The 19,033-nt window shown below is 48.0% G+C and overlaps 1 protein-coding gene across 1 annotated transcript in view; it reads right to left on the bottom strand.

Annotated features, from left to right (window-relative positions):
• LOC122389433 (endoplasmic reticulum membrane sensor NFE2L1-like) overlaps window positions 1-19,033 on the bottom strand; it is an 88,178-nt gene that overhangs the window by 64,473 nt on the left and 4,672 nt on the right. The window contains exons 3-4 of the mRNA XM_043381487.1: window positions 2,039-2,206; window positions 443-635 (exon numbers count right to left, since the gene is read on the bottom strand). Coding sequence (XP_043237422.1) covers window positions 443-635; window positions 2,039-2,206 — 361 coding nt within the window. The remainder of the gene's footprint in view (window positions 1-442; window positions 636-2,038; window positions 2,207-19,033) is intronic.

Genomic DNA, 19,033 nt, shown 5'->3' with positions numbered 1-19,033 from the left:
GAGAGTCAGACAGTTGCCAGCGCTGGCTGCCTGCACTCCGCCGCCGGGCTCCCAGCGCCCGGCCGAGCTCGCCGTGCCACCGCTCGCCGGTAATTGCACGCCAGCCGTCCGTGCAGCGGTGGCATCACGAGTCGCGCCTGCAGTGGCCGCCGGCGCCGCACCAGATGGAACGCACCGCGACGCCGCCGCCGCCATCACAGCGCCCGGCCAGCCTCTATCTATTAACGGCGCGCATAAAAACCTTTCAGGCCGGAGCCTTTGTTAGGTACACGGGACCCCCGGCCAGAGCACGGTGATTAATGAATTCTCTATCTTACCTATTGATGCGATGGAAAGAATACAGGCAAATGACTAATGATTGGCGGCGGCAGAGCGGCCGGCGGCGCCGCGCTGCCAGCTGCGCATGCGCCGTGACCTCGGGCGGCCGGCGGTGTGCAGTCACCTGTCTCCGGGTCGGCGGTGGAGTCGATCCTGTGCCAGAGGTGGCGCAGAGCGGCGCGGTGCTCCTCCTCGGTGGCTCCGTCCTCGTCCTCTTCCTCGTCCTCCCAGTCGTCGACCGTGCGCCACCGCTGCTCCCGCTCCCGCTGCTCCTCCTCCTGCTCTGCCTCCAGCGCTGGCCAGTCATCTGAAACATACTGCGGACGGGAAACTGGTCAGAATGATCGGTACTGACCGGGTCCGCGAGTGGAACGGGGAAGCAAAAAACAGACATCAAGACAAAACAATAGTGATTAGAAACAAAGACACATTGTAAGAAAAAAGTAACTTCTATCGTTCTATCTCCCTCTTCCTCCACCTCCAGTAAAGAAATGCCTGATCACCGTTGGAGCATCACTGACAGGTCTACAGGCGTCTCAGACACCCATGACAGGGTTACCAGCTGAACTGGAAAAGGGTATTGTAACAAAGCGCACGACCGATGAGAACACGAGAGGTATGAAAGTCGAAATGGAAGCAGTTTTCAACGAACAAATGCCGGGCAGCGGCGGACGAATGTGACTGGGAAAAATTCAGCTGAGAATGCCAGCCAGAAGTCATCATTGGCGACCAATCTGAAAAGAAATCCTGAGCAGACATGATTAAAACCCATTATAGGAAACCGCGCAGACTCTTGTGAATACAGAAATCCACATAAATAAGCCTAAATAAGGTGTCATCAAGTCGTTTCCAGTTGGCATCGAAGTGTGAGAAGTGGAGCCGAGTGAGACTCGAGACGGGTCGAGGTCGGTGTGCAGTGACGGCGCACCTTATTGGGCCGGACAGGCGGCTGTGTGGGATCGGACGGCTCCCACAGCGGCGTGCGCTCAGAGCGGGCTGCTCGCTGACAGCGCGCTGACGTATCCTGTCGGCCGATTGGCCGGCGGCGGCCGGCGCCGATCCCGCAGCCAATCATGTCACCGTCCGGAGCGGCGCCTCATGGCGGCGGTCAGCGGCGCAACTGTCACCGACCGCTAACGCTGGCCGCCAGGAAAGTCCGCGCCGGCAGCCCGGAGATAGCCGCCCCACAGCTCCCTCGAGAGGGGCGGGTCGCAGCGGTCACCCAAACGCGCCGCCCACGGCCGGTCACAGTTCAGTCGCATCATCAGCGGCAAGGGCCGGCCGGGAGGTGGCCAGTCACGTCGCGACGCGATGGTATCGGCGCGGCGCGGACCGTACCGGCCCGGCCCGGTCATTAGTGAGACCGGCGCTGACAAATCACGGCGGTACACGGCGCCCACCGCCGCCCACCGCCACCGCCCGCCGCCGACGGCACCCTGGACCAGCTGTGAAACCGTGTCAGCAAATACACCACCCCGACTGCACGACCGTATAGGCATCCTGAACGAACACGGCACACCACCCCGAAACGCCCACACATGTCGGCCAGCTGTGGCCGCAGAGCATTGTAACTCTATTAGCGTTGCGATAACACTCCATCTCTAAGACAAACAGCATCTGATGGCATAGGATTATCATCATGAGCTCAGCACTTTGGTAGCCGCTCGCCGGGCTCGGAGAGCACTGGGCGGCGGTGCCGGACCGACTCCGGGTGCGTTACCTCCTGGGCCGGCTTGAGCGGCACCAGTGCGTCGTCGTCATCGTCGAGCGGTTCGGGCGAGCAGCACGAGCCGGCCGAGCCGTCCTCGAGTGACGGCGGCGCCGACGGGGGCGGCGACGCGCCCAGGACCATGTCCTGACGGAGGAGTACCTCGATGGCCTCGGCATCCTGGCGACACACAGCGACACGCACGGGTCAGAGCTCAGCAGGTAACCACGGGTGGGGTGTATGGTCGTTGGTCGATAATCAGTCCGGTACAACGAGGAGATGCGGTCAGAGCTCAGAACAGTATAGCGAGAGAATGCCTCCAAGTGTGATACGACACAGGGAACAGGCAAGGACTAGCTTACATCGCGACATGTACGAAATGCGAGCTGCGCTAAGATACGCGATGGATACGCGATGGATAAATATCTTTCTTTTGTCATCGAGAGGCCTGCGGGTAGAGAATTCAGTGGCTGGTAAGAATGCCTTTGTCAATAACTTTCTGCAAGCGTGCTCCAAATCACAGATACAACCAGGGGGGTTCGCTCCCGTGCCTTCAGCATTACGAAAAATGGCAACAACCCGTGAGCAGCATCAGCGCTCACGCACATGTTCAAGGAAAACAACGTGTAATGGACTGCTAACGACGGCCCTCTCCACCAATCAGCGTTCGGCATCTCGAGCGCTGATTGGCTGGTAGCAAACGCGTCATATGTGGGTCTCATTTTTTGCTATCAGTGAACGCGTTATTTAATACACAGTGGCCTATGGAGAATGGCACGCGGAATTGAAGGTCAGTGTTTTATTGCTTCTTACATGCGAAGGGGGGTATTTGAGTGGCATTTGACACCATTTTCGAAATCTACAGTGAATTTCTGATCGACTCATGTATATATCTTTATGAATTTGACAGTACTAGTGCTACATAGTCGGTGTTTTATGTTGGTGTTGTTTCTCTCGACCTTTGTCTTGGACTTATATCATATCTTTTCTCGAAAATGATTGCCATAACCAGGTCTAAACTGTATCTGTATAAAGGGAATATGTGTTGAATATGAGGAGAAAGTAGTAATGACCATTATGCCTATCAAACTGCCAGAAGGTGTGCTTGTAAGGTGATTGAAACTGCAGTACGGGTTGCAGATGTGGGTTTGACATTAGCATTGTTGCTGTAACCCCACTTGCTCTAATAAAATGGCAACATGGGGTTATATACACACTATTGCACAGCCTGGTATCAAGCTGGTTGATATGTGGAGGATAATGAAAGCATAAAAACTTTTCTTAAGTGAATAGGAGCGTTGCGTCTTCGGTCTTGTGACTTATGTCAAGTCATTTCAAATCAAATGATTGTGATTGTAACTTTCACTTCAATTATTATTGTGAGTTTTGACCTTTTTAATCATTAAGTTTTATGTGTACTAATTTCATATGCCTGTGTAATGTCTGTGCGGCTTGCGTGTCTTGAAACAAACCAATTTATTTTGTACCTTTTTGTACTTCAGCAAATGTATGTCAAAGGACAAAAATGTCATGTCTGTTATCATTGACACTACTACAGCTAACTTTGCCTGTATTCCTATCTTTCAGAGGCATTCAATTCAATCTGCTTTCCAGTGCAGTACCTAGGAGACTGCAACTGAAACTCGCACAAAGGCAATCAAGTGTCACTTCATAGTTCATCAGCCTACAGCAACAGCCCATCTGTAATCAAGATATGGATGAAGTGGCATAGAAGAACAACCAGTTCAAACATGAAAAGATTGTATTGTGTTTTGGACTTTTTCTTAGCATAACAGAACAGCACACTTGCTGCTTTTTATGTTTGCCCTGTGTGCAGTTTTGAATATTTTTAACAATGAAATGCTTTTGCCAGCTCTTCTCTTGACATATAAGCTTCAGGGGCGGCGGATTCGGGGGGGCAGAGGGGGCAGCTGCCCCCCCTGGCAAACTCGTGGGGGGGCAAAAGTATCTTTTTGCCCCCCCATAATTTGTGACATAAAACTTTGACAAGAATCCATATATTAATTTTGTTCGATCATCTGAAGGTGTTATCAGATGCCCATATACTATATCATACGTTGCCTTTCTTAAATGACAAGCGTTTGCGTTCAATAGAAGTTTCCCTTTCCTCAAACTCGTTTTAGAGGCAATATAAGCGTCAACGTGACGCAGCGGCAGCCCAGACCTTAAATGGGCGCTTTTAGGGGCGACGGATACGGGGCGGCAGAGGAAGCGTCGTCGACTCGTCACCTACGAAACTTTTGGAGGAGTGGCAAACGTATATTTTGCCCCTCCATAATTTGTGCCCTAAACATGGGGAAAATTTCCATAACCTAATATTGTACCTATTCGCCCATACAGTTGGTCTAACCGTCACTTTGGAATACATTAAATGCCAACGATTTCCGCTTTAAAGCAGTTTTTTTGTCTTTCCAGCTTCGATTTTGAGACATTCTAAGTGTGCAAGAGACGCAACTCCGACCTTCAGTGGTCGTTTACCGCTATTTTGTAAATTCCGAATCTCAGGCGAGCGGAGACGGAAGGGCTTGCCATTCGCTTGCGGGTAGTTAGGACTGATGAAATTTGTAAAAAAAAGTTGGAAAGTTTTTTGGGGGGGCACTGACCATTAGTGGGCCTCCCTCTCATTCCAAAACAGACGAATGGATCTCGTGATCGCTTTTCCTGAAGCCATCTGTAGACTAAACGTTGCGCGATCATGCGACAAAAAGAAGCCCTTCTCAATAGGCTTCAACCCTCCCTGGGTCACATCAAAGTTGTTAAGTCAATGGACGAGGTCATTCGGCATAATAACCCCACAATAGATCCAGCCATTTCATTTCATTTCGTTTATTTCATTTATTCACCATATCAGCCACGGGGCATGCCCATTTTTTTTTCTATAAATTTAGTCCGAACCTTTTGATAGGAAGGATTCACAAGGACAGAGCCAACGCTAAGCGAAGCTTGTTGCGGTGACCCTGCCCTCTACCCTCCGATCGCGCAATTCCAGTTCTATGGCAGAATTTAGAGTCCAAAGTTTAACGTGCGCACATAGCCGCGCACGGCCGGTCCCCTCACTGACTTCGCCTGGATACGGCCTTCCACCAACCGCAGCCATACCTGTCAGGAGGCCCATAAATGTCAAGCGCCCGTCACGCTTCGAACCCGGACTGTTATAACTTATAACCAAGGCTATAGAACTCCGTTATAACCGGGAACGCGTGCTCTCACCACGCGGAGTCCAACGCTCTACCAACTGAGCTACGGGACCGGCTTAAGTCATTTACGGCCAAAGTCACAGCACAATAAAAATAAGCCACAGCACAATAAAAATAGTGGCTGCAGTGGCTGCACTCATGTCGTTTGACATGTGAAACTGAAATTAAAGTCACGCCACCTGAGGCGCCCTGACTAGGTTGAATCTGGGTCGGATATGCGTCGTCTTTGCAGATATCACTGGCGGCTGATTCTCGAGTAAACAGACGTGGTGTCAAAATTTGATGTGATAATAGTCGACCTTACCGCAGTCTGCGTACCCTAATGCCTGAAACAGACTCTTTCCGCAGTCAGGAAATCGCATGCGCGAGCCTATTCAAATACATGGAAGCACGCTCGCATCAATCGCACGCACCTCCCGGATGCGATTGATGCGGGAAGAATTATACATAATTTATTTGAATAGGCTCTCGCATGCGATTTCCTGAACGCGGAAAGAGTCTGTTTCAGCCATAAGGCCCTAATGAAATAACGCCCACTCACAGCTTCTGGCTCCTCGTCCCAGTCCTCCGTTCCTTCGCCCTAGCCCGCCGCTCCCTTGCCTTAGCCCTCCGTTCCCTCACTCTAGCCCGACAAGTGTTTGGGCTTATTTAAGCCTCGCTGTAGGCTTGATGTATAAACCCGTCTCGGTGAGCTTAGTTTACGAACCACTTTCTTGGGGTGGGTTTAGCTGGCGGATTGCTGTCCCACTCCCAATAGGTTTAGTTGCGACCGTTTGCCTCTGAATGTATGGTAAGCGGTCTTCTCATGCTATGAGCTATAGCTTCAGTTGATATCTGTCTCATGATATCAAGGGAACGTTGAACGGAAATCGAATGTAACATGAACAGAGAAAATGGTACCGAGTTACCTCATTGAAAAATAGCGCTCAAGCGCTCACCTTTTTCCTTAAAGGGACCCTCCCACCTTAACATTAGATTTGAGTTGAGATAGCCAAAATGGGGTCCCTGGCTCACAATTACCGGTTTCGGCGCTCACAACATCGAGAAATGCCTTAAATCGGAAATATTGAATTTCAAAATTGCAGCATTTTGATTCAGAGGGGCTAATGCTTAGGAATACCCCTCTGAATGTGTGACGTCAGCGCAAATATCTAACGATTTTTAAATGTTTGACTAAAACGTTTTGTAGCACGCGGTGGTATATGCTATTTGCGCGCAACATCTGCCGCAAACGCCGCACTTCTAAAATGAAGTCGCTAGAAACAGCGGAGATCCCAAAAAAGTAAACAAAAGTAAAAGTCTAATATCTTGAAAACCGGTGAATATTTTTAGGTGAAATTTGGTAGCTATTCGTTTTCGCTCTTTCTGAACCGAGCGACATCACTTTCATGCCAATTCATAAACTTTTTTGAAGGTGGGAGGGTCCCTTTAAGTTTAGTTCCGTTCTTCAACATCTGATATGCCATCGGCCTATGGTAAAAAAATTTCCCGTTGGAACTTATTCTAATACAGCGATACAAAAATCGTTACAGCGTCCATTTGCGGATCCAGTGAGGGGAAATTGATAGTTATTACTTTCCCGCAACGCCCCGATTCGGCAAAAATATGTTTTCTTATAATAAAACTTTTTTTTTTGCTTTCAAATGCTCAGCAGTAGGTACCTACGTAGGGAATAAAAATCCGAGGAGTTTTTGGATTTTGGGGGCTTTTTTTGGGGGGGGGGGGTAGGTATATACCAGCAGCCTCGAAACCACCTTTCTGATCCACCATGATATCATCTCGGTCTGGGATCTTGCCCCCCCACGCCAAAATCGAATCCGCCGCCACTGATAAGCTTCCTTTGTCATGCATGTGTAATTTTGAGTTTACATGCATGATGTTGGCATATTTCCCTTGGCTTCATGAAATTACTTTGCAAGCTTTTGTTATGGACATTGGTGCAACCTAAATTATATGATGCTTCAGATGTGTCCAGTAGTTGATGAAGGGAAGAGGAGTAGGACAGCTGATAGCTATTACCAAAAATATGTGCTTGTCTGCACTTCAGGCTGTTCCATCATATGCAACCTCTATTTACTTCTTTGAGTTAAAAACACCTCATCTTTTGTATCTTTCCTGTGTGGCCATTGTTTCCGTGGTGCTATAAACGTCAAGTTTGAAGTCGGTATCCAAGTGAGCAAAATGTGCATTATTTCAGTCCGTCTTGAATCATTCGTCTTGAATTATATCCCTAACTGACATCCTGTTATTTGTCCTGCAATGTCTGTGCCTGTGTCCGCCCTTACCTCCGGCTCCAGCCTCCAACCAGCCCTGCTGAGTGCTGAGCTCTGTCGCCGGTGCGGTGTGTCGCAACGTGCTGTTTCTCCACTCCAGCCGACAGCTGCTAGGAATCGTCCTGTGCCATGCGCCATGCGACACAGCAATTGTCAGCTGCAGGTCACATTCGGACTGATTGGCTCCGCATATGTGCATCCGGCCGAGTGCTAGTCGATATCAGTGACGTGGGTCGGACTGTTGTGGCGGCGTGCACTGTGCTGGTTGAAGTTGTTGTATTTCTGTTAGTGAAAAGCATTAATACATATTACATAACCATGGCCGCAGCCCTTTGTTATTGTGGATTTCAGAGGGAGTGGCCAGTCAGGAGGGCCTCATGTGGGTATGGAATATGGATCCAGTGTCCAGTGGGATTGGCTAAGATTTCCGGCGATTGATAAACGCTTCTATGATAGTAAACCTAGTCCTATTGAGTTATGAGGGGAGGTGACGTGAGGGACCTGGCCTTACTAAACTCTTGTGAAAACACGACAGTACGAACGGTAAGAAAACGACTGCTATTCTTTCTGCCAAGTGTCATCTTTCTGTGAAGGATTTCTTGGCACTGAGTGTTCAGAAATTGCGTTGTTTTTGGACTGTGTAGAGGCTCGCGAGCGACAACATAGGTCAACAAACTGACGTACCTTAAATATGTGACTTGTACCATAAGATCCAGCTTGATCAAAAGATTGGACATGTCAAATATCAGATCTTTAGCTTAAAAGAATTTTGAGCTATCGTAAAAACCGTCAGTGTGACCCATATCGCCTCCCCGCGCGGCCGGAAGGTAAAAGTTCGCCAGCTCTAACTAAACAAATAGTCGTCGTATCGCAAATTCATTGACGGCGTTCGAAGCGTCGTTCAATTTACTTTCGAAACATATCCTAACATTAACATTTAACTGCCTAGCGCAATCTCCAACAAGCAAAAGTTCCGTGCACTCATCCTCATACAGTGTTAGCGGCCGCCGGCCGCCGGCCGCTGACCCACATTCGCGTCATCAGGGAATGCCGCAACTAATTTATTGTTTCCAACTTTTTTCCCGGAGCGTTCTACCTGGTTTATATAGCCTTGGATACAACCAGGGATCAACGACCATGGAAGGCAGACGCCCTCCGACGCAGGCTCAACTGGCGCTGGAAGCACGGCAACACGTTTCCCCGGCACACCACTCATCACCCAGACCGCAATTTGTGACAAATGAACGCTGGAACATCACTTCGGTCATGGGAATGGTCACATAAATATGCATGCAAAGTGCCAAAAACTCGTGTCATTGGCCCACTAATAACTCAACGATCGCATGAGTCACGAAAGTTAATAACGGAAAGAAGTTTGTCTGAAAATAAATATGCACGTAAAATGTTTAAAACTCATGCTATGTGTCTTGCATGTTCTTTGCAAATAAATATTATTTAAGGATTTGTTTTAAATCATCGCGACTCCTTCCGATATCTTTATGGGAAGAGCTGATTCACGGTCCCGGTATTGCAGCCCGGCACTGAAGAAACTTGATAACTCTAGATGGATGCCTAGCCGATCAACGGACCGCAACGAACAGCAACAAACCGAACAGTTGCTTCAGTAAAATAAAAATGCAACTTAGGCCACAAAATAACCTAAAATCAACTGGGCTCAATATCAGTTACGCATCTTGCACAGGGATGATGGTATGCATAGCCAACAGCAACAAGCTTCGTCTCATGACGGTGGAAGAAATTAGCGTGTGAAATGTGAATGCGCACCATTCGCAATCCGGGAAGGTATGTCGAGTACCCTGTTTTTAGTTGAGATTACCTAAGCCTTTTCATTTTGATGGCTTGCTTTACTCCGCGTTAATTAGGGGAGAGTGGCGTAAGACGCCCAGGTGGGGTAAGGCGCCCTTTCGATATAACAGGATAACTGTTCATATATATTATATTTGTAAGCTCTTGCAACGCTTGTTTCTGCGTTTTGTTTGTAGGGGCAAGATTTTCGGTTCCGAGGTGGTGTCGTGTGCAGGTGGTGAGCACTTTAATGTTTTGACATGTTCTGGTATACATTTTTGTCTCAGTGTTTTCCATCTAATAACTGGGAGATGTTGCAAAGGCATTGTTTGCTTAGTTATTTTGCCCATAACTCATTAAGGCGCTTTACGTGTTGCAACGATTTTGTGTCTCACGATTGAATCTCTTGAAAAAAAAAATGAAAAGACATTTGGTAGTCGAGGGTAAGACCCCCCCCCCCAAAATCACTGCGTCAGGGCTGCGGAGTCGATGCCTTTTCGACGCCTCCCATTCCGACCCCGACTCCGGTCGACTCCAACTTCGACCCCAACTCCGGGCTCCGACTGTCGACTCCAATCGACTCCAACTCCGACTGACTCGGCAGACCTTGAATGGCTGCGAAGTTGATGGATTTTCGTTGGTTCCGACTCCGGCCCTGGCTTTACTTCGATAATCAACTCCGGCTATAAGTTAAGTAGGTAAGTATAAGGTAAGTAAGGTAAGCATAAGTAAGTATATAAGGTTAGTATAAGGAAAAGCACCCCTCCCCGGGGCGTCTTACCCACCCCGTGGGGTAAGACGCCCTTTTGCAAGACTTTTTTTTAAAAAACATCTGCGTCGCTCACTACGTATAAGGTGATAATGCACAATTTCCAGCTCGCAAAGAAGGGGAAATAGTTGGTCTATTCTAACGCACACATATCTCAATGGTGGATGGAATTATGCGAAGAATGATTGCATTTTTCCTTAAATGGGGCGTCTTACCCCACTCTCCCCTACTCCAAGTTATTGTGCACTGTGCACCTAGTGAGACTTTTTCACCTAGTGCGACTTTTTCAGAGCCGTGGGTAAAAATGAATGGATTAAAATGTACTAGTAATTCGTCTGTTCGGGCATGGTCAAATCTTAAGTCTCACCTGTTAAAACTGCCAAGAAGTGGCCGAACCCTAGGTCGGAGCCTTCCAATGACTATCTGGCCATGGCGACGCAGAAGGGCTCACTTTGCACGACGGACAGCCACAATATTACAGCCGTCTCATACATCACCAGCTACCGCATCACTGCTAAAAACAATATCACAGGCCATGAACTACGGCAGCTTTCAAAAGTGAAGCACCCAGATAATCTCGGACGGTAGTGTTGGATTTCCTTGCGTCTCGACTGTAGGGTCGGCCGGCGACAGTCGGCTTTCCCGGCGGGACACGGCCGGGGCCGCAGCAAAGGTCGGCCCGACCGATGGCCGTGTGATGGTACAGCGGTCGTAAAGCCTAAACGAGTAAAATTACAGAAAGAAACGGACGATTTTTTGGGTCTAAAATTAGGTATATTAATCTCGGACTAATCAGTGATGAAAATGATTGGAGGATAAGACAGTACGACATTACAAGCAATAAAAGTGATCAATCATTCGATTCAAACCATTTTGCACCATTCAAACTCTCCGATCTAAAAAATTAAAGGAAGGAAGTTATTCATAGGAAAAGGAATTCATAGGAATTGTTTGTGTCATATTACATGTATGTAAACAAATTACGTGGTTCTGAATTCAGGACTGCGGAGTCGATGGATTTTAGGGTGACTCCCACTCCAACTCCGACTCCGGCTTGAAAATTCGACTCAGACTCTGACTCCAACCGGTTCTATTAAAATCCATATCATGACATTGAAGTTCATAATGGAGATGTTTTTATCTTACCTGAAACGATCCCTTGTGCGTTTCAAAGCTTTGCGTTGCGAATATGCATTAGAAATAGCATGCAGAATTAGGTTTTCGGGAATTCACCGTCTTCTGCTTCTTTCGCTGAAAACGTTCGTCCAAAACAGCAAAATGGCCTTTTTCGACAAAATCTAATTTCGAGCGCAGTATCGTCAATCAAACAGGTGGAGTGCATGACGTTGGGCCATGCAGCGTTAACTCCGACTCCGGAGTCGGAGTCGGTAAGATTTTGGCGACTCCACTCCGACTCCGGGCAGAACTGTCGACTCCGACTCCGACTCAGACCCCGCAGCCCCGTTTCTGATAGACAGGGTGACAATATCAGCTGCTTCTTCGACATTTTTTTTTACGGGAATTTTAAGTTAATGCACGGTTTGCCAATGCAACCAAAAACATTTTGAGCGCATTGTGCAAGTCGTACAATGGTAGAGAGCTTAGTTTTTCTCCGCCCCAGCCCGCGGCCCTACAAAAAAATCCCAGTACATCTCGGATCCATTGGAGCATGTGACTATCGATCCGAAAATGTAGCGCTAATAACCCGCTACAAAAGGATTAATTACGGGTGTTGGGCTCTAACACACCAGCGCCAATACTATCGGATTGCTCGGCCTCGGAGCCGACGGAGGTATAATGTCCAACGGGCGACAAATAAGCCACACGTCACCAGTGTGAATACGGCACGGCACATAAAACCAAAACCCTGCCTCAGGTCAGAGTGAATTGGGTACGGAAGATATTGTCACCGTGTCAAGGGTATACCATGTACTACTCGTATGTAGGTACTGCAAAGCATAAAATTCAATCCAACCGCAAATGTGGTCGAGCCATCGCCACTCTTCTTCTATGAACCATGAGTAGACATGAGAACCCCACGTTCCGTCGCAATAAAACACTTCGTAGGAACTCCGAGCAATTTGTCTATTTAATTGAAGTAGCTACGTTTGTCAATTAAACCCCTACAATTTAGCCCTAAATTATAATGGAGTGCATCACATCATAAATCTCGCTCCGGTCGCACATTTCAGCAGAGTTACAGAGCAGTGACGGCTGGATACTGATACCGGGATGCCTATAGGCTACATTCGTGACACGAGAAGCATTGGAATATCCGCAATTGGTTGCCGGTAAACGTAAACAACCTGAATAAAGGTTACTGAACATTCATATGAAAACCAAATTGAAGAGAAACATAAACGACATATCCATTTGGCTGCTTAATAATTAGGATAAAAAAGATAAAGAGGGGCTAAAAATATGCTCAAACTTTTACATTTGGACTCAAACACAGATGATAAACCCATCCGCCTATACGACCAAATATGTCCCAAAAACTTGATTACATAGCATGCATTTAGTTTTCGAAATCAGTGCCCTTTTATCTGGCCATGACCCTTAGAATTGCTTGTTTTGAGTTCGACACTTACACAATATCTTCAGCATCTTTATCGAATCGACACCTACTTTGTCAGAAATTGAGCTCGACATAATCAACGCCGCGTTCAATTGAGTTACCCGTGAAAATACCCTGAATTTCTTCGAACTGTTCTTGACCTGTTATCTGAACTCTAACTTCAAATCGCGCTTCGGTGAGACCTATCCAACGAAGCTTCACACCTTTCGCTACAATCTTAGTTTCGAAGATAATCTGGGGGTGGGATACAAACTCCCCTTTCTCAGTCAATAGTGTTCAGTTAAATTACCGTATCGCGAACTGAAAGGAGAAAACAATGCCGTTAACTCCTCGTCAGAACAACACTAGATCAAAACAGTTATCTACGCAACTGAACGACATTCAACTGGGCGAATTGGTGTAACCTGATTATTTAAATGAGCAGAAACTGCATTGGCGCCAGTACCTAACAGACGTCTAACTTACCAAGCCACATTTCAGAGGCAGCTCTAAAATGGGCACGACCGACCGTCGCCTGGCGTGAACGACCCCGTGTCGACGGCGACTCCGACCAATATCCGCGGCTCATCACAGCGCCGACTCTGGAGACGTGGAGCCAGCCCAACAGAGCGGGCATGGCCGTAACGCCAGGCATGTTCGCCAGGAGCTCCGGTCCACACAGCAGCGCAAACTCGCACTCTGAGAGGTCGATCGGCTCGGCGGACAATCGCCCTCCGGATAGACACTGCACAAGACGGTTTTTCAGTTGCTCAGGCTACCAACCACAGCAGATGCCCTTCGTCTGCCAAATCTTAGGACACGGGTCCTCAGGGATATCTTTGAGACACGGCGGACACTAATAAGCGGAGCCAATAGACGCAGCGAACACGGCTGTCGTGCACAGAGTCTCACCCGACTGCCGACACTGACGACGACGCCACACTAAAAACCCCGGGCACAAACAGACCAGCACGCGGCCGGCATGGCCCACACCGGTCCCAAGAGCCACGTAAACAACTCTGAAAAATGAACGCCACTCGGTAACCAGGTGAACCATTACCGGCGCATGATAAATGGGTGGCGCGCTGACCGGCCGCGGCGGCCCGCGCCGGGGCGCAGAGAAGAGGCGGGGTGCGGACACGCTGGGAATACGGATAGCAGGCAGGGTGCGAACCGACGGCCAGTCGGACTCATCGGGAATGCAGCCGGCATTCCGACCGGATGGTTAGACAGATTACTCTCATTTTTACCAACTGTTTTACTTTGAAATATGTTATGTGATATATACTAATTACGGAGCGAGCGAAGCGAGCGTAGTCTTTCCTTAGATTAACGGAAATTTCTGAGTAATTTTTATGAGCGGCCGGCCGGCCGGCCGGCCGGCCGTGGTCACGCTTTTGCGAGGCTTATATCTCAGCAACCACTTGACCGATTTACACGCGGTAATTTGTGTAGGGTAGCTTCATTCCTTCTACCAAGTATTGGACTATTGCCGATGCATGTGGGTGACCCCTTATGCACGTGCCACGTGCAAAACGAAGAGGTGTCACTTTTGTAATTGTTGCAATATCTCGGTAACTACTTGGCCGATTGCGCTGAAAGTTGGCATGTAGGTAGACACCCACTAGGCAATGCATATCCATGTGCCAGAGTTGGGGTGCTGCTGCACGTGCGCACGTGCAGGGGTCGATTCCAAATCTCGAGAACGGCTGGACCGATGGCGCTCAAATTTGGCACATGGTTAGGGACCGGTTAGTAGGGTGCCGTGCAAAAGTCAGTTGGGACCCATTTTGCACGTGCGCACGTGCAGGGTGCCGATTCCAGATCTCGAGAACGGCTGGGCCGATTGTGCTCAAATTTGGCACATCACTAGAGACCGGTTAGTAGGGTGCCGTGCACAAGTCAGCTGGAGGTACCCCCTCGAAATTTCGCACGTGCAAGGCTCACCCTCTCGCTCGCTCCGTTAGTCGCCCATAAGGTGTTATACTGGTGAAATACTACTCTTAATTATTACAGTTTCTCTTTAACGACAGCAGATAAACCTAGGTGGAAAAGAATAGGGTAATTAAGATTTCAGATCAAACGGAGTCATGCTTGCTCAAGCCACTTACGTGAGCGTAAAATATAGGAACCGATTACCTAGCTGGTAGCTTAACAATTTGTTTACAAGTAACATGTGCATGGTGTCGTTTTGCATAATTCGCAGCCTACGCAAACGCGATTGACTGTTATTGGGTTGTTCTCGCACATTTACGAGATTTGATATTGAATAAACTTAGTTAAGTTGAACTAGTTATGAGAAATTACCTTTAACTTAAAGGAAACAGTCCACTTTCCTGAAATCAGTATTTTGCTATTGATTTATGATTTTTTATGCTCAAAATAATCATGAAATAAAATAAAACCTTTTTGTAAAAACAATTATTTTCTATATTTTAATATAGGACGAACTATATTATATGTAAAATAATGTTTGACGCGGAAGCTTATTACGCATTGACTAATCATATTGCGTAGCTCAAACCTACGCATACTGCATTGGCTGTAAGCAGCACGCTGATTGGCTGACGATGACGTGGCTGCATTCCTGTGCAAGGCACGCATTCCTCTACAAGGCACTCTTTTCGGAACGAGAAATGGAATATCTTCGTCTAGGGTGATCGTTGAGCCGTAAAAGCTCCTGATTTGTGCTAGTCTCAGCTCAAGCTACGAAACTGCCATTCCAGCTCAAAACCCCATGTTAAAAGTGAGCTATTTCCTTTAACAAAGCTGATCTAGTTATGTGAAATTACCTGATACCTCTGAATTTTGTGCTCCACTAAAAAGAAATGACTTTAAATATAAGCAGGGCTATAGCCCATATGAACAAGAGCATGCTTGAAAGACAAAGGGAACATCATCCGTCATCGCGGTTATGAACTAATACTTAACCCTTTTAGTGGCAGGGGGGGGGGGTGTTTTCATCCACCCCTCAGGTTTTTCAGGAATATCTCCGAAACCGACGAAGCTACGATGCTGAAATTTTCTGACTTTTCCTAAAACTAAATTGGGCACATTCCCTGAAAATTTCAAGTTCATAACTTTACCTGGGGCGGCTCCAGAGCACTGGGAATTGGGGGGTCCTATTCGTGAAGCGAGTCATTTGGGCGAAGATCACGATGCTGATGTATTATAGATAACTGTATGCACCAGTTTTACGAACAGCGAATGAAAGGTATCATGTGATAACATATACAAAGTTATTGTGCATCCTCTTTTGACACGTTTTTGCTATAATAGGCGGATCCAGGCGTCCAAAAAGGGGGGGGGGGTTCATACTGAAATGTACAGTACCATTTGATGAGCGGTTTCGTATTACCTAGTTACATTGCCAGAAAGCGATCAAATGCACCATACCATGTATTTGTGAACACTTACAAGCGATGTTTTCCCCTAAAACCATAGGCGCGTCCAGGTGCTGAATATTGGGGAATAATTAGTAATTACATCTGTATCCGCCTATGATTTTTGAAAATGCATATTTTTAGGATCCATGTGAATTCCTGGTTCATTCTCTATCGATCGGCAAAAGTTGCGTTAAGATTGGTTCAGAAACCTGGCCGTGATAACCAGTCTAAAATGTATCTGCAATTTGCCCGTTTTTACCCCCCTTTACCCCCCATTGACATTTTTAATTTTTTATTTTTTTTAAGAAATGTAGATCACGTTGAGCGAAATCGAATGCCGTTTGAATTTTGAAAATCGGCCCGTTAGATCTCGAGGTATCAGGGGGGAGGGGTCGTAAACAGCCCCCCCTGCCACTAATAGGGGTAGCCAGGAGCCTGCCACTAATAGGGTTAAGGGACGGGAACATTTGCTCATTCTTGACATAAGTATTACATGCGCGTGAGTATCTAGTCACAACATTGCTGTCATTTTGGCACTTTTTAGAAGTGAGGATAAGGTAAACATTTCAGAGACACATTTTTACAAATAGCTTTAAGACATGCATGACGTTTTGCGAAAAACTCAAAAGTCAAAACGCACCTTTTAATATATTGCTAGAATTCAAACAAAGAGCTAGACCAGAGACGATGGCACGTCCTGTCGAGAAGGCCACCGTCATCAGCATAAATTACTACATCTGTGACGTGGAACCCGTACAGACTCGAGCACGCCTCGTCGTGTCGACAAGATCTAAATGGACGGTATAATGACGGCCAATCGTTAACTCGCCAGCAGGAGACGCTAGCACCGCTGACTATAGGAAGGTATCGGCAGAAAAGACAGCTCAGATGCAGCTGGTGGTGCAAAGTGCCGACGCCTTGGTGACGACGATCAGTTGAGAATGTCAGTATGCAGTGAAGTAAACGGCAGAAGTTGGTTATGAGGCGAATCACGGTTCGAGGAAAATGCCACGTTGAAGTAACGATTGCCAACCGACGCGATGGGAGCACAACTTAAGACCAGAGGAGATGTCAGAATGAAGCGTGACGGACGGTGTAGCAGAGTGAGGATGTCGGTTCGGTGAATCATAATAAGCCAAAGATGTTGGAGGAGGAGAGGAGCGGAGGACAGAACACCAGCCAGCGGAGCTGAAGCAGATGGACGCGTCCGCTGGGGATGCTACTGAACAGCGTGGCATCCTCCCGCATGGGATTGTTATGATTAGGGAGCACAACAGATTAATTAGTGACGACAGATAGAAACTGAAAATATTCATAAATAACCCGCCAGGCCACTGTTCAGTGTTCAGTATACATCTTCAGTCCAGAACAGTCTGAATTTGGTTGGATCATGGATGAAGGAGCAGCCTCGACATATCCGCCATCTATGGGACCGAACGAAATCATAGGTGACGAGTTGCAGCAAAATGAGCCGCAGATGGCAGCACCTCCCAGGGCGAGGAAGCCGCAGATGCACGAACAGAGGGTCGCATATCCGCCGCCTGGTGGTCAAAGGGAGAAGCTGAGAGTAAGCGCCACCTGGCGATCTAGCAGGGAACCTGACCGGACTCTGCTCCTAGCGGATCATCGGATTTAGAAAATGATCTGGTATCTTACAGGGATGAGTTTGTCAGGCACATCCGTTTTTTTTTTGGTCTTTTGCATCCGTTCTCTGCCCTCAGGAAAGAGAATTGGGAATTGGGACAATGCCGTCTCAACAGGATGATCTCAGCCACCGCAACACATCCGTCGGTGGTTGACGCAGAATTATCTTTCACCCCTGCGTCATTATATAACCCTAAAATGGTCTCTATGGACTGAAGGCGCAATGCAGACGTCCAATAGACTGCTAACCCACCAAAACAAAAGGCGATCCATCCTTTTTAATCCCACGTAGCCGAGTGGAGTGTGGACCAAAGATGGGCTGCGAGTCGAGCGATGAGGCATTTCAGACATCTTCTCCTACCATCAGCACTCAGCAGGTGTCAAAAACCAGGGGATCCCGTGGGTCGCGAGCTAGACCAGAGACGAAAGCGAAACCGGCTCTGGGGATAAGGCGTTGCGCTCAGTGGCCCGCAGATTGAATTAACCTCCGTGGAACACATCGTAACCCGATTATAACCAGTATGGCGAGATACCATGGGATGGGCAAGTAGGCTGGGCACCGTACTGAGCTGAGGTGTGCTACACTGGGATGGGCAGTGATTACTGGACAAGCCGGCCGGGCACCGGGCTGAGGCGTGCTGGACTCGATCGCACAGCTCACAAGTCGAGACTGCGCAAAGAACGCCGTCAGAGTGTCCCTTGGGGAAGGGGCTAGGTGGTTACGAAATCAGCGAGATAGACATGGAACTGACGAACATAATCAGCAACAGCTCTATGGTAACAAAAATATATGACATGGGCAAGAATATCTACGGCCAGAGCCATCAGCAGACTACATATTTATCGTTATAATTTTGACGAAAGCCTTACTAAGGATTTCTGGTTTAATCAGCATATGGCGTAAAAACAGATGAAATTTGGAGAGTCTGACGGGAAGATCACGGTCGCGACGGGGCCGAGCATGCAGGCGCAGCTCCGCGAAGGCTGACGGTCCGTGGCACTATGCCAGTATGATGACTCAGCAAAACAGACGCCACGGGCCGGGACCGCTCTCAGGACGGCACGTCTTTATACCCGAGCTCACCACAATCCGTCAGCCCGTACTACCCATACCCGGCGGGAGCAGTCGACCCGCTCACACACGGAAACGCTAGTCCACCTCCCCAATTCCCTGCACTTTGCTCAGAGTCCACCCAGTCCACGAACGCGCACACGTCAGTGCCTCTCGTAATTCCACGGCGATAACGCTGTCGACTCGACGTATATCAAACATACAACGCTTATCGACGACTCATTACGTAACGATTACAAACGAAGAATGTGCGGGATCGCATGCCGATCGAAAGCTTTTCTT

The sequence above is a fragment of the Amphibalanus amphitrite genome, unplaced genomic scaffold, assembly GCF_019059575.1.
Source record: "Amphibalanus amphitrite isolate SeventyFive unplaced genomic scaffold, NRLGWU_Aamphi_draft 000358F_arrow, whole genome shotgun sequence".
Lineage (NCBI taxonomy): Eukaryota > Metazoa > Arthropoda > Thecostraca > Balanomorpha > Balanidae > Amphibalanus > Amphibalanus amphitrite.
Note: the sequence above shows the minus strand (reverse complement) of the source record. Positions and strands in the feature narration are given on the sequence as shown.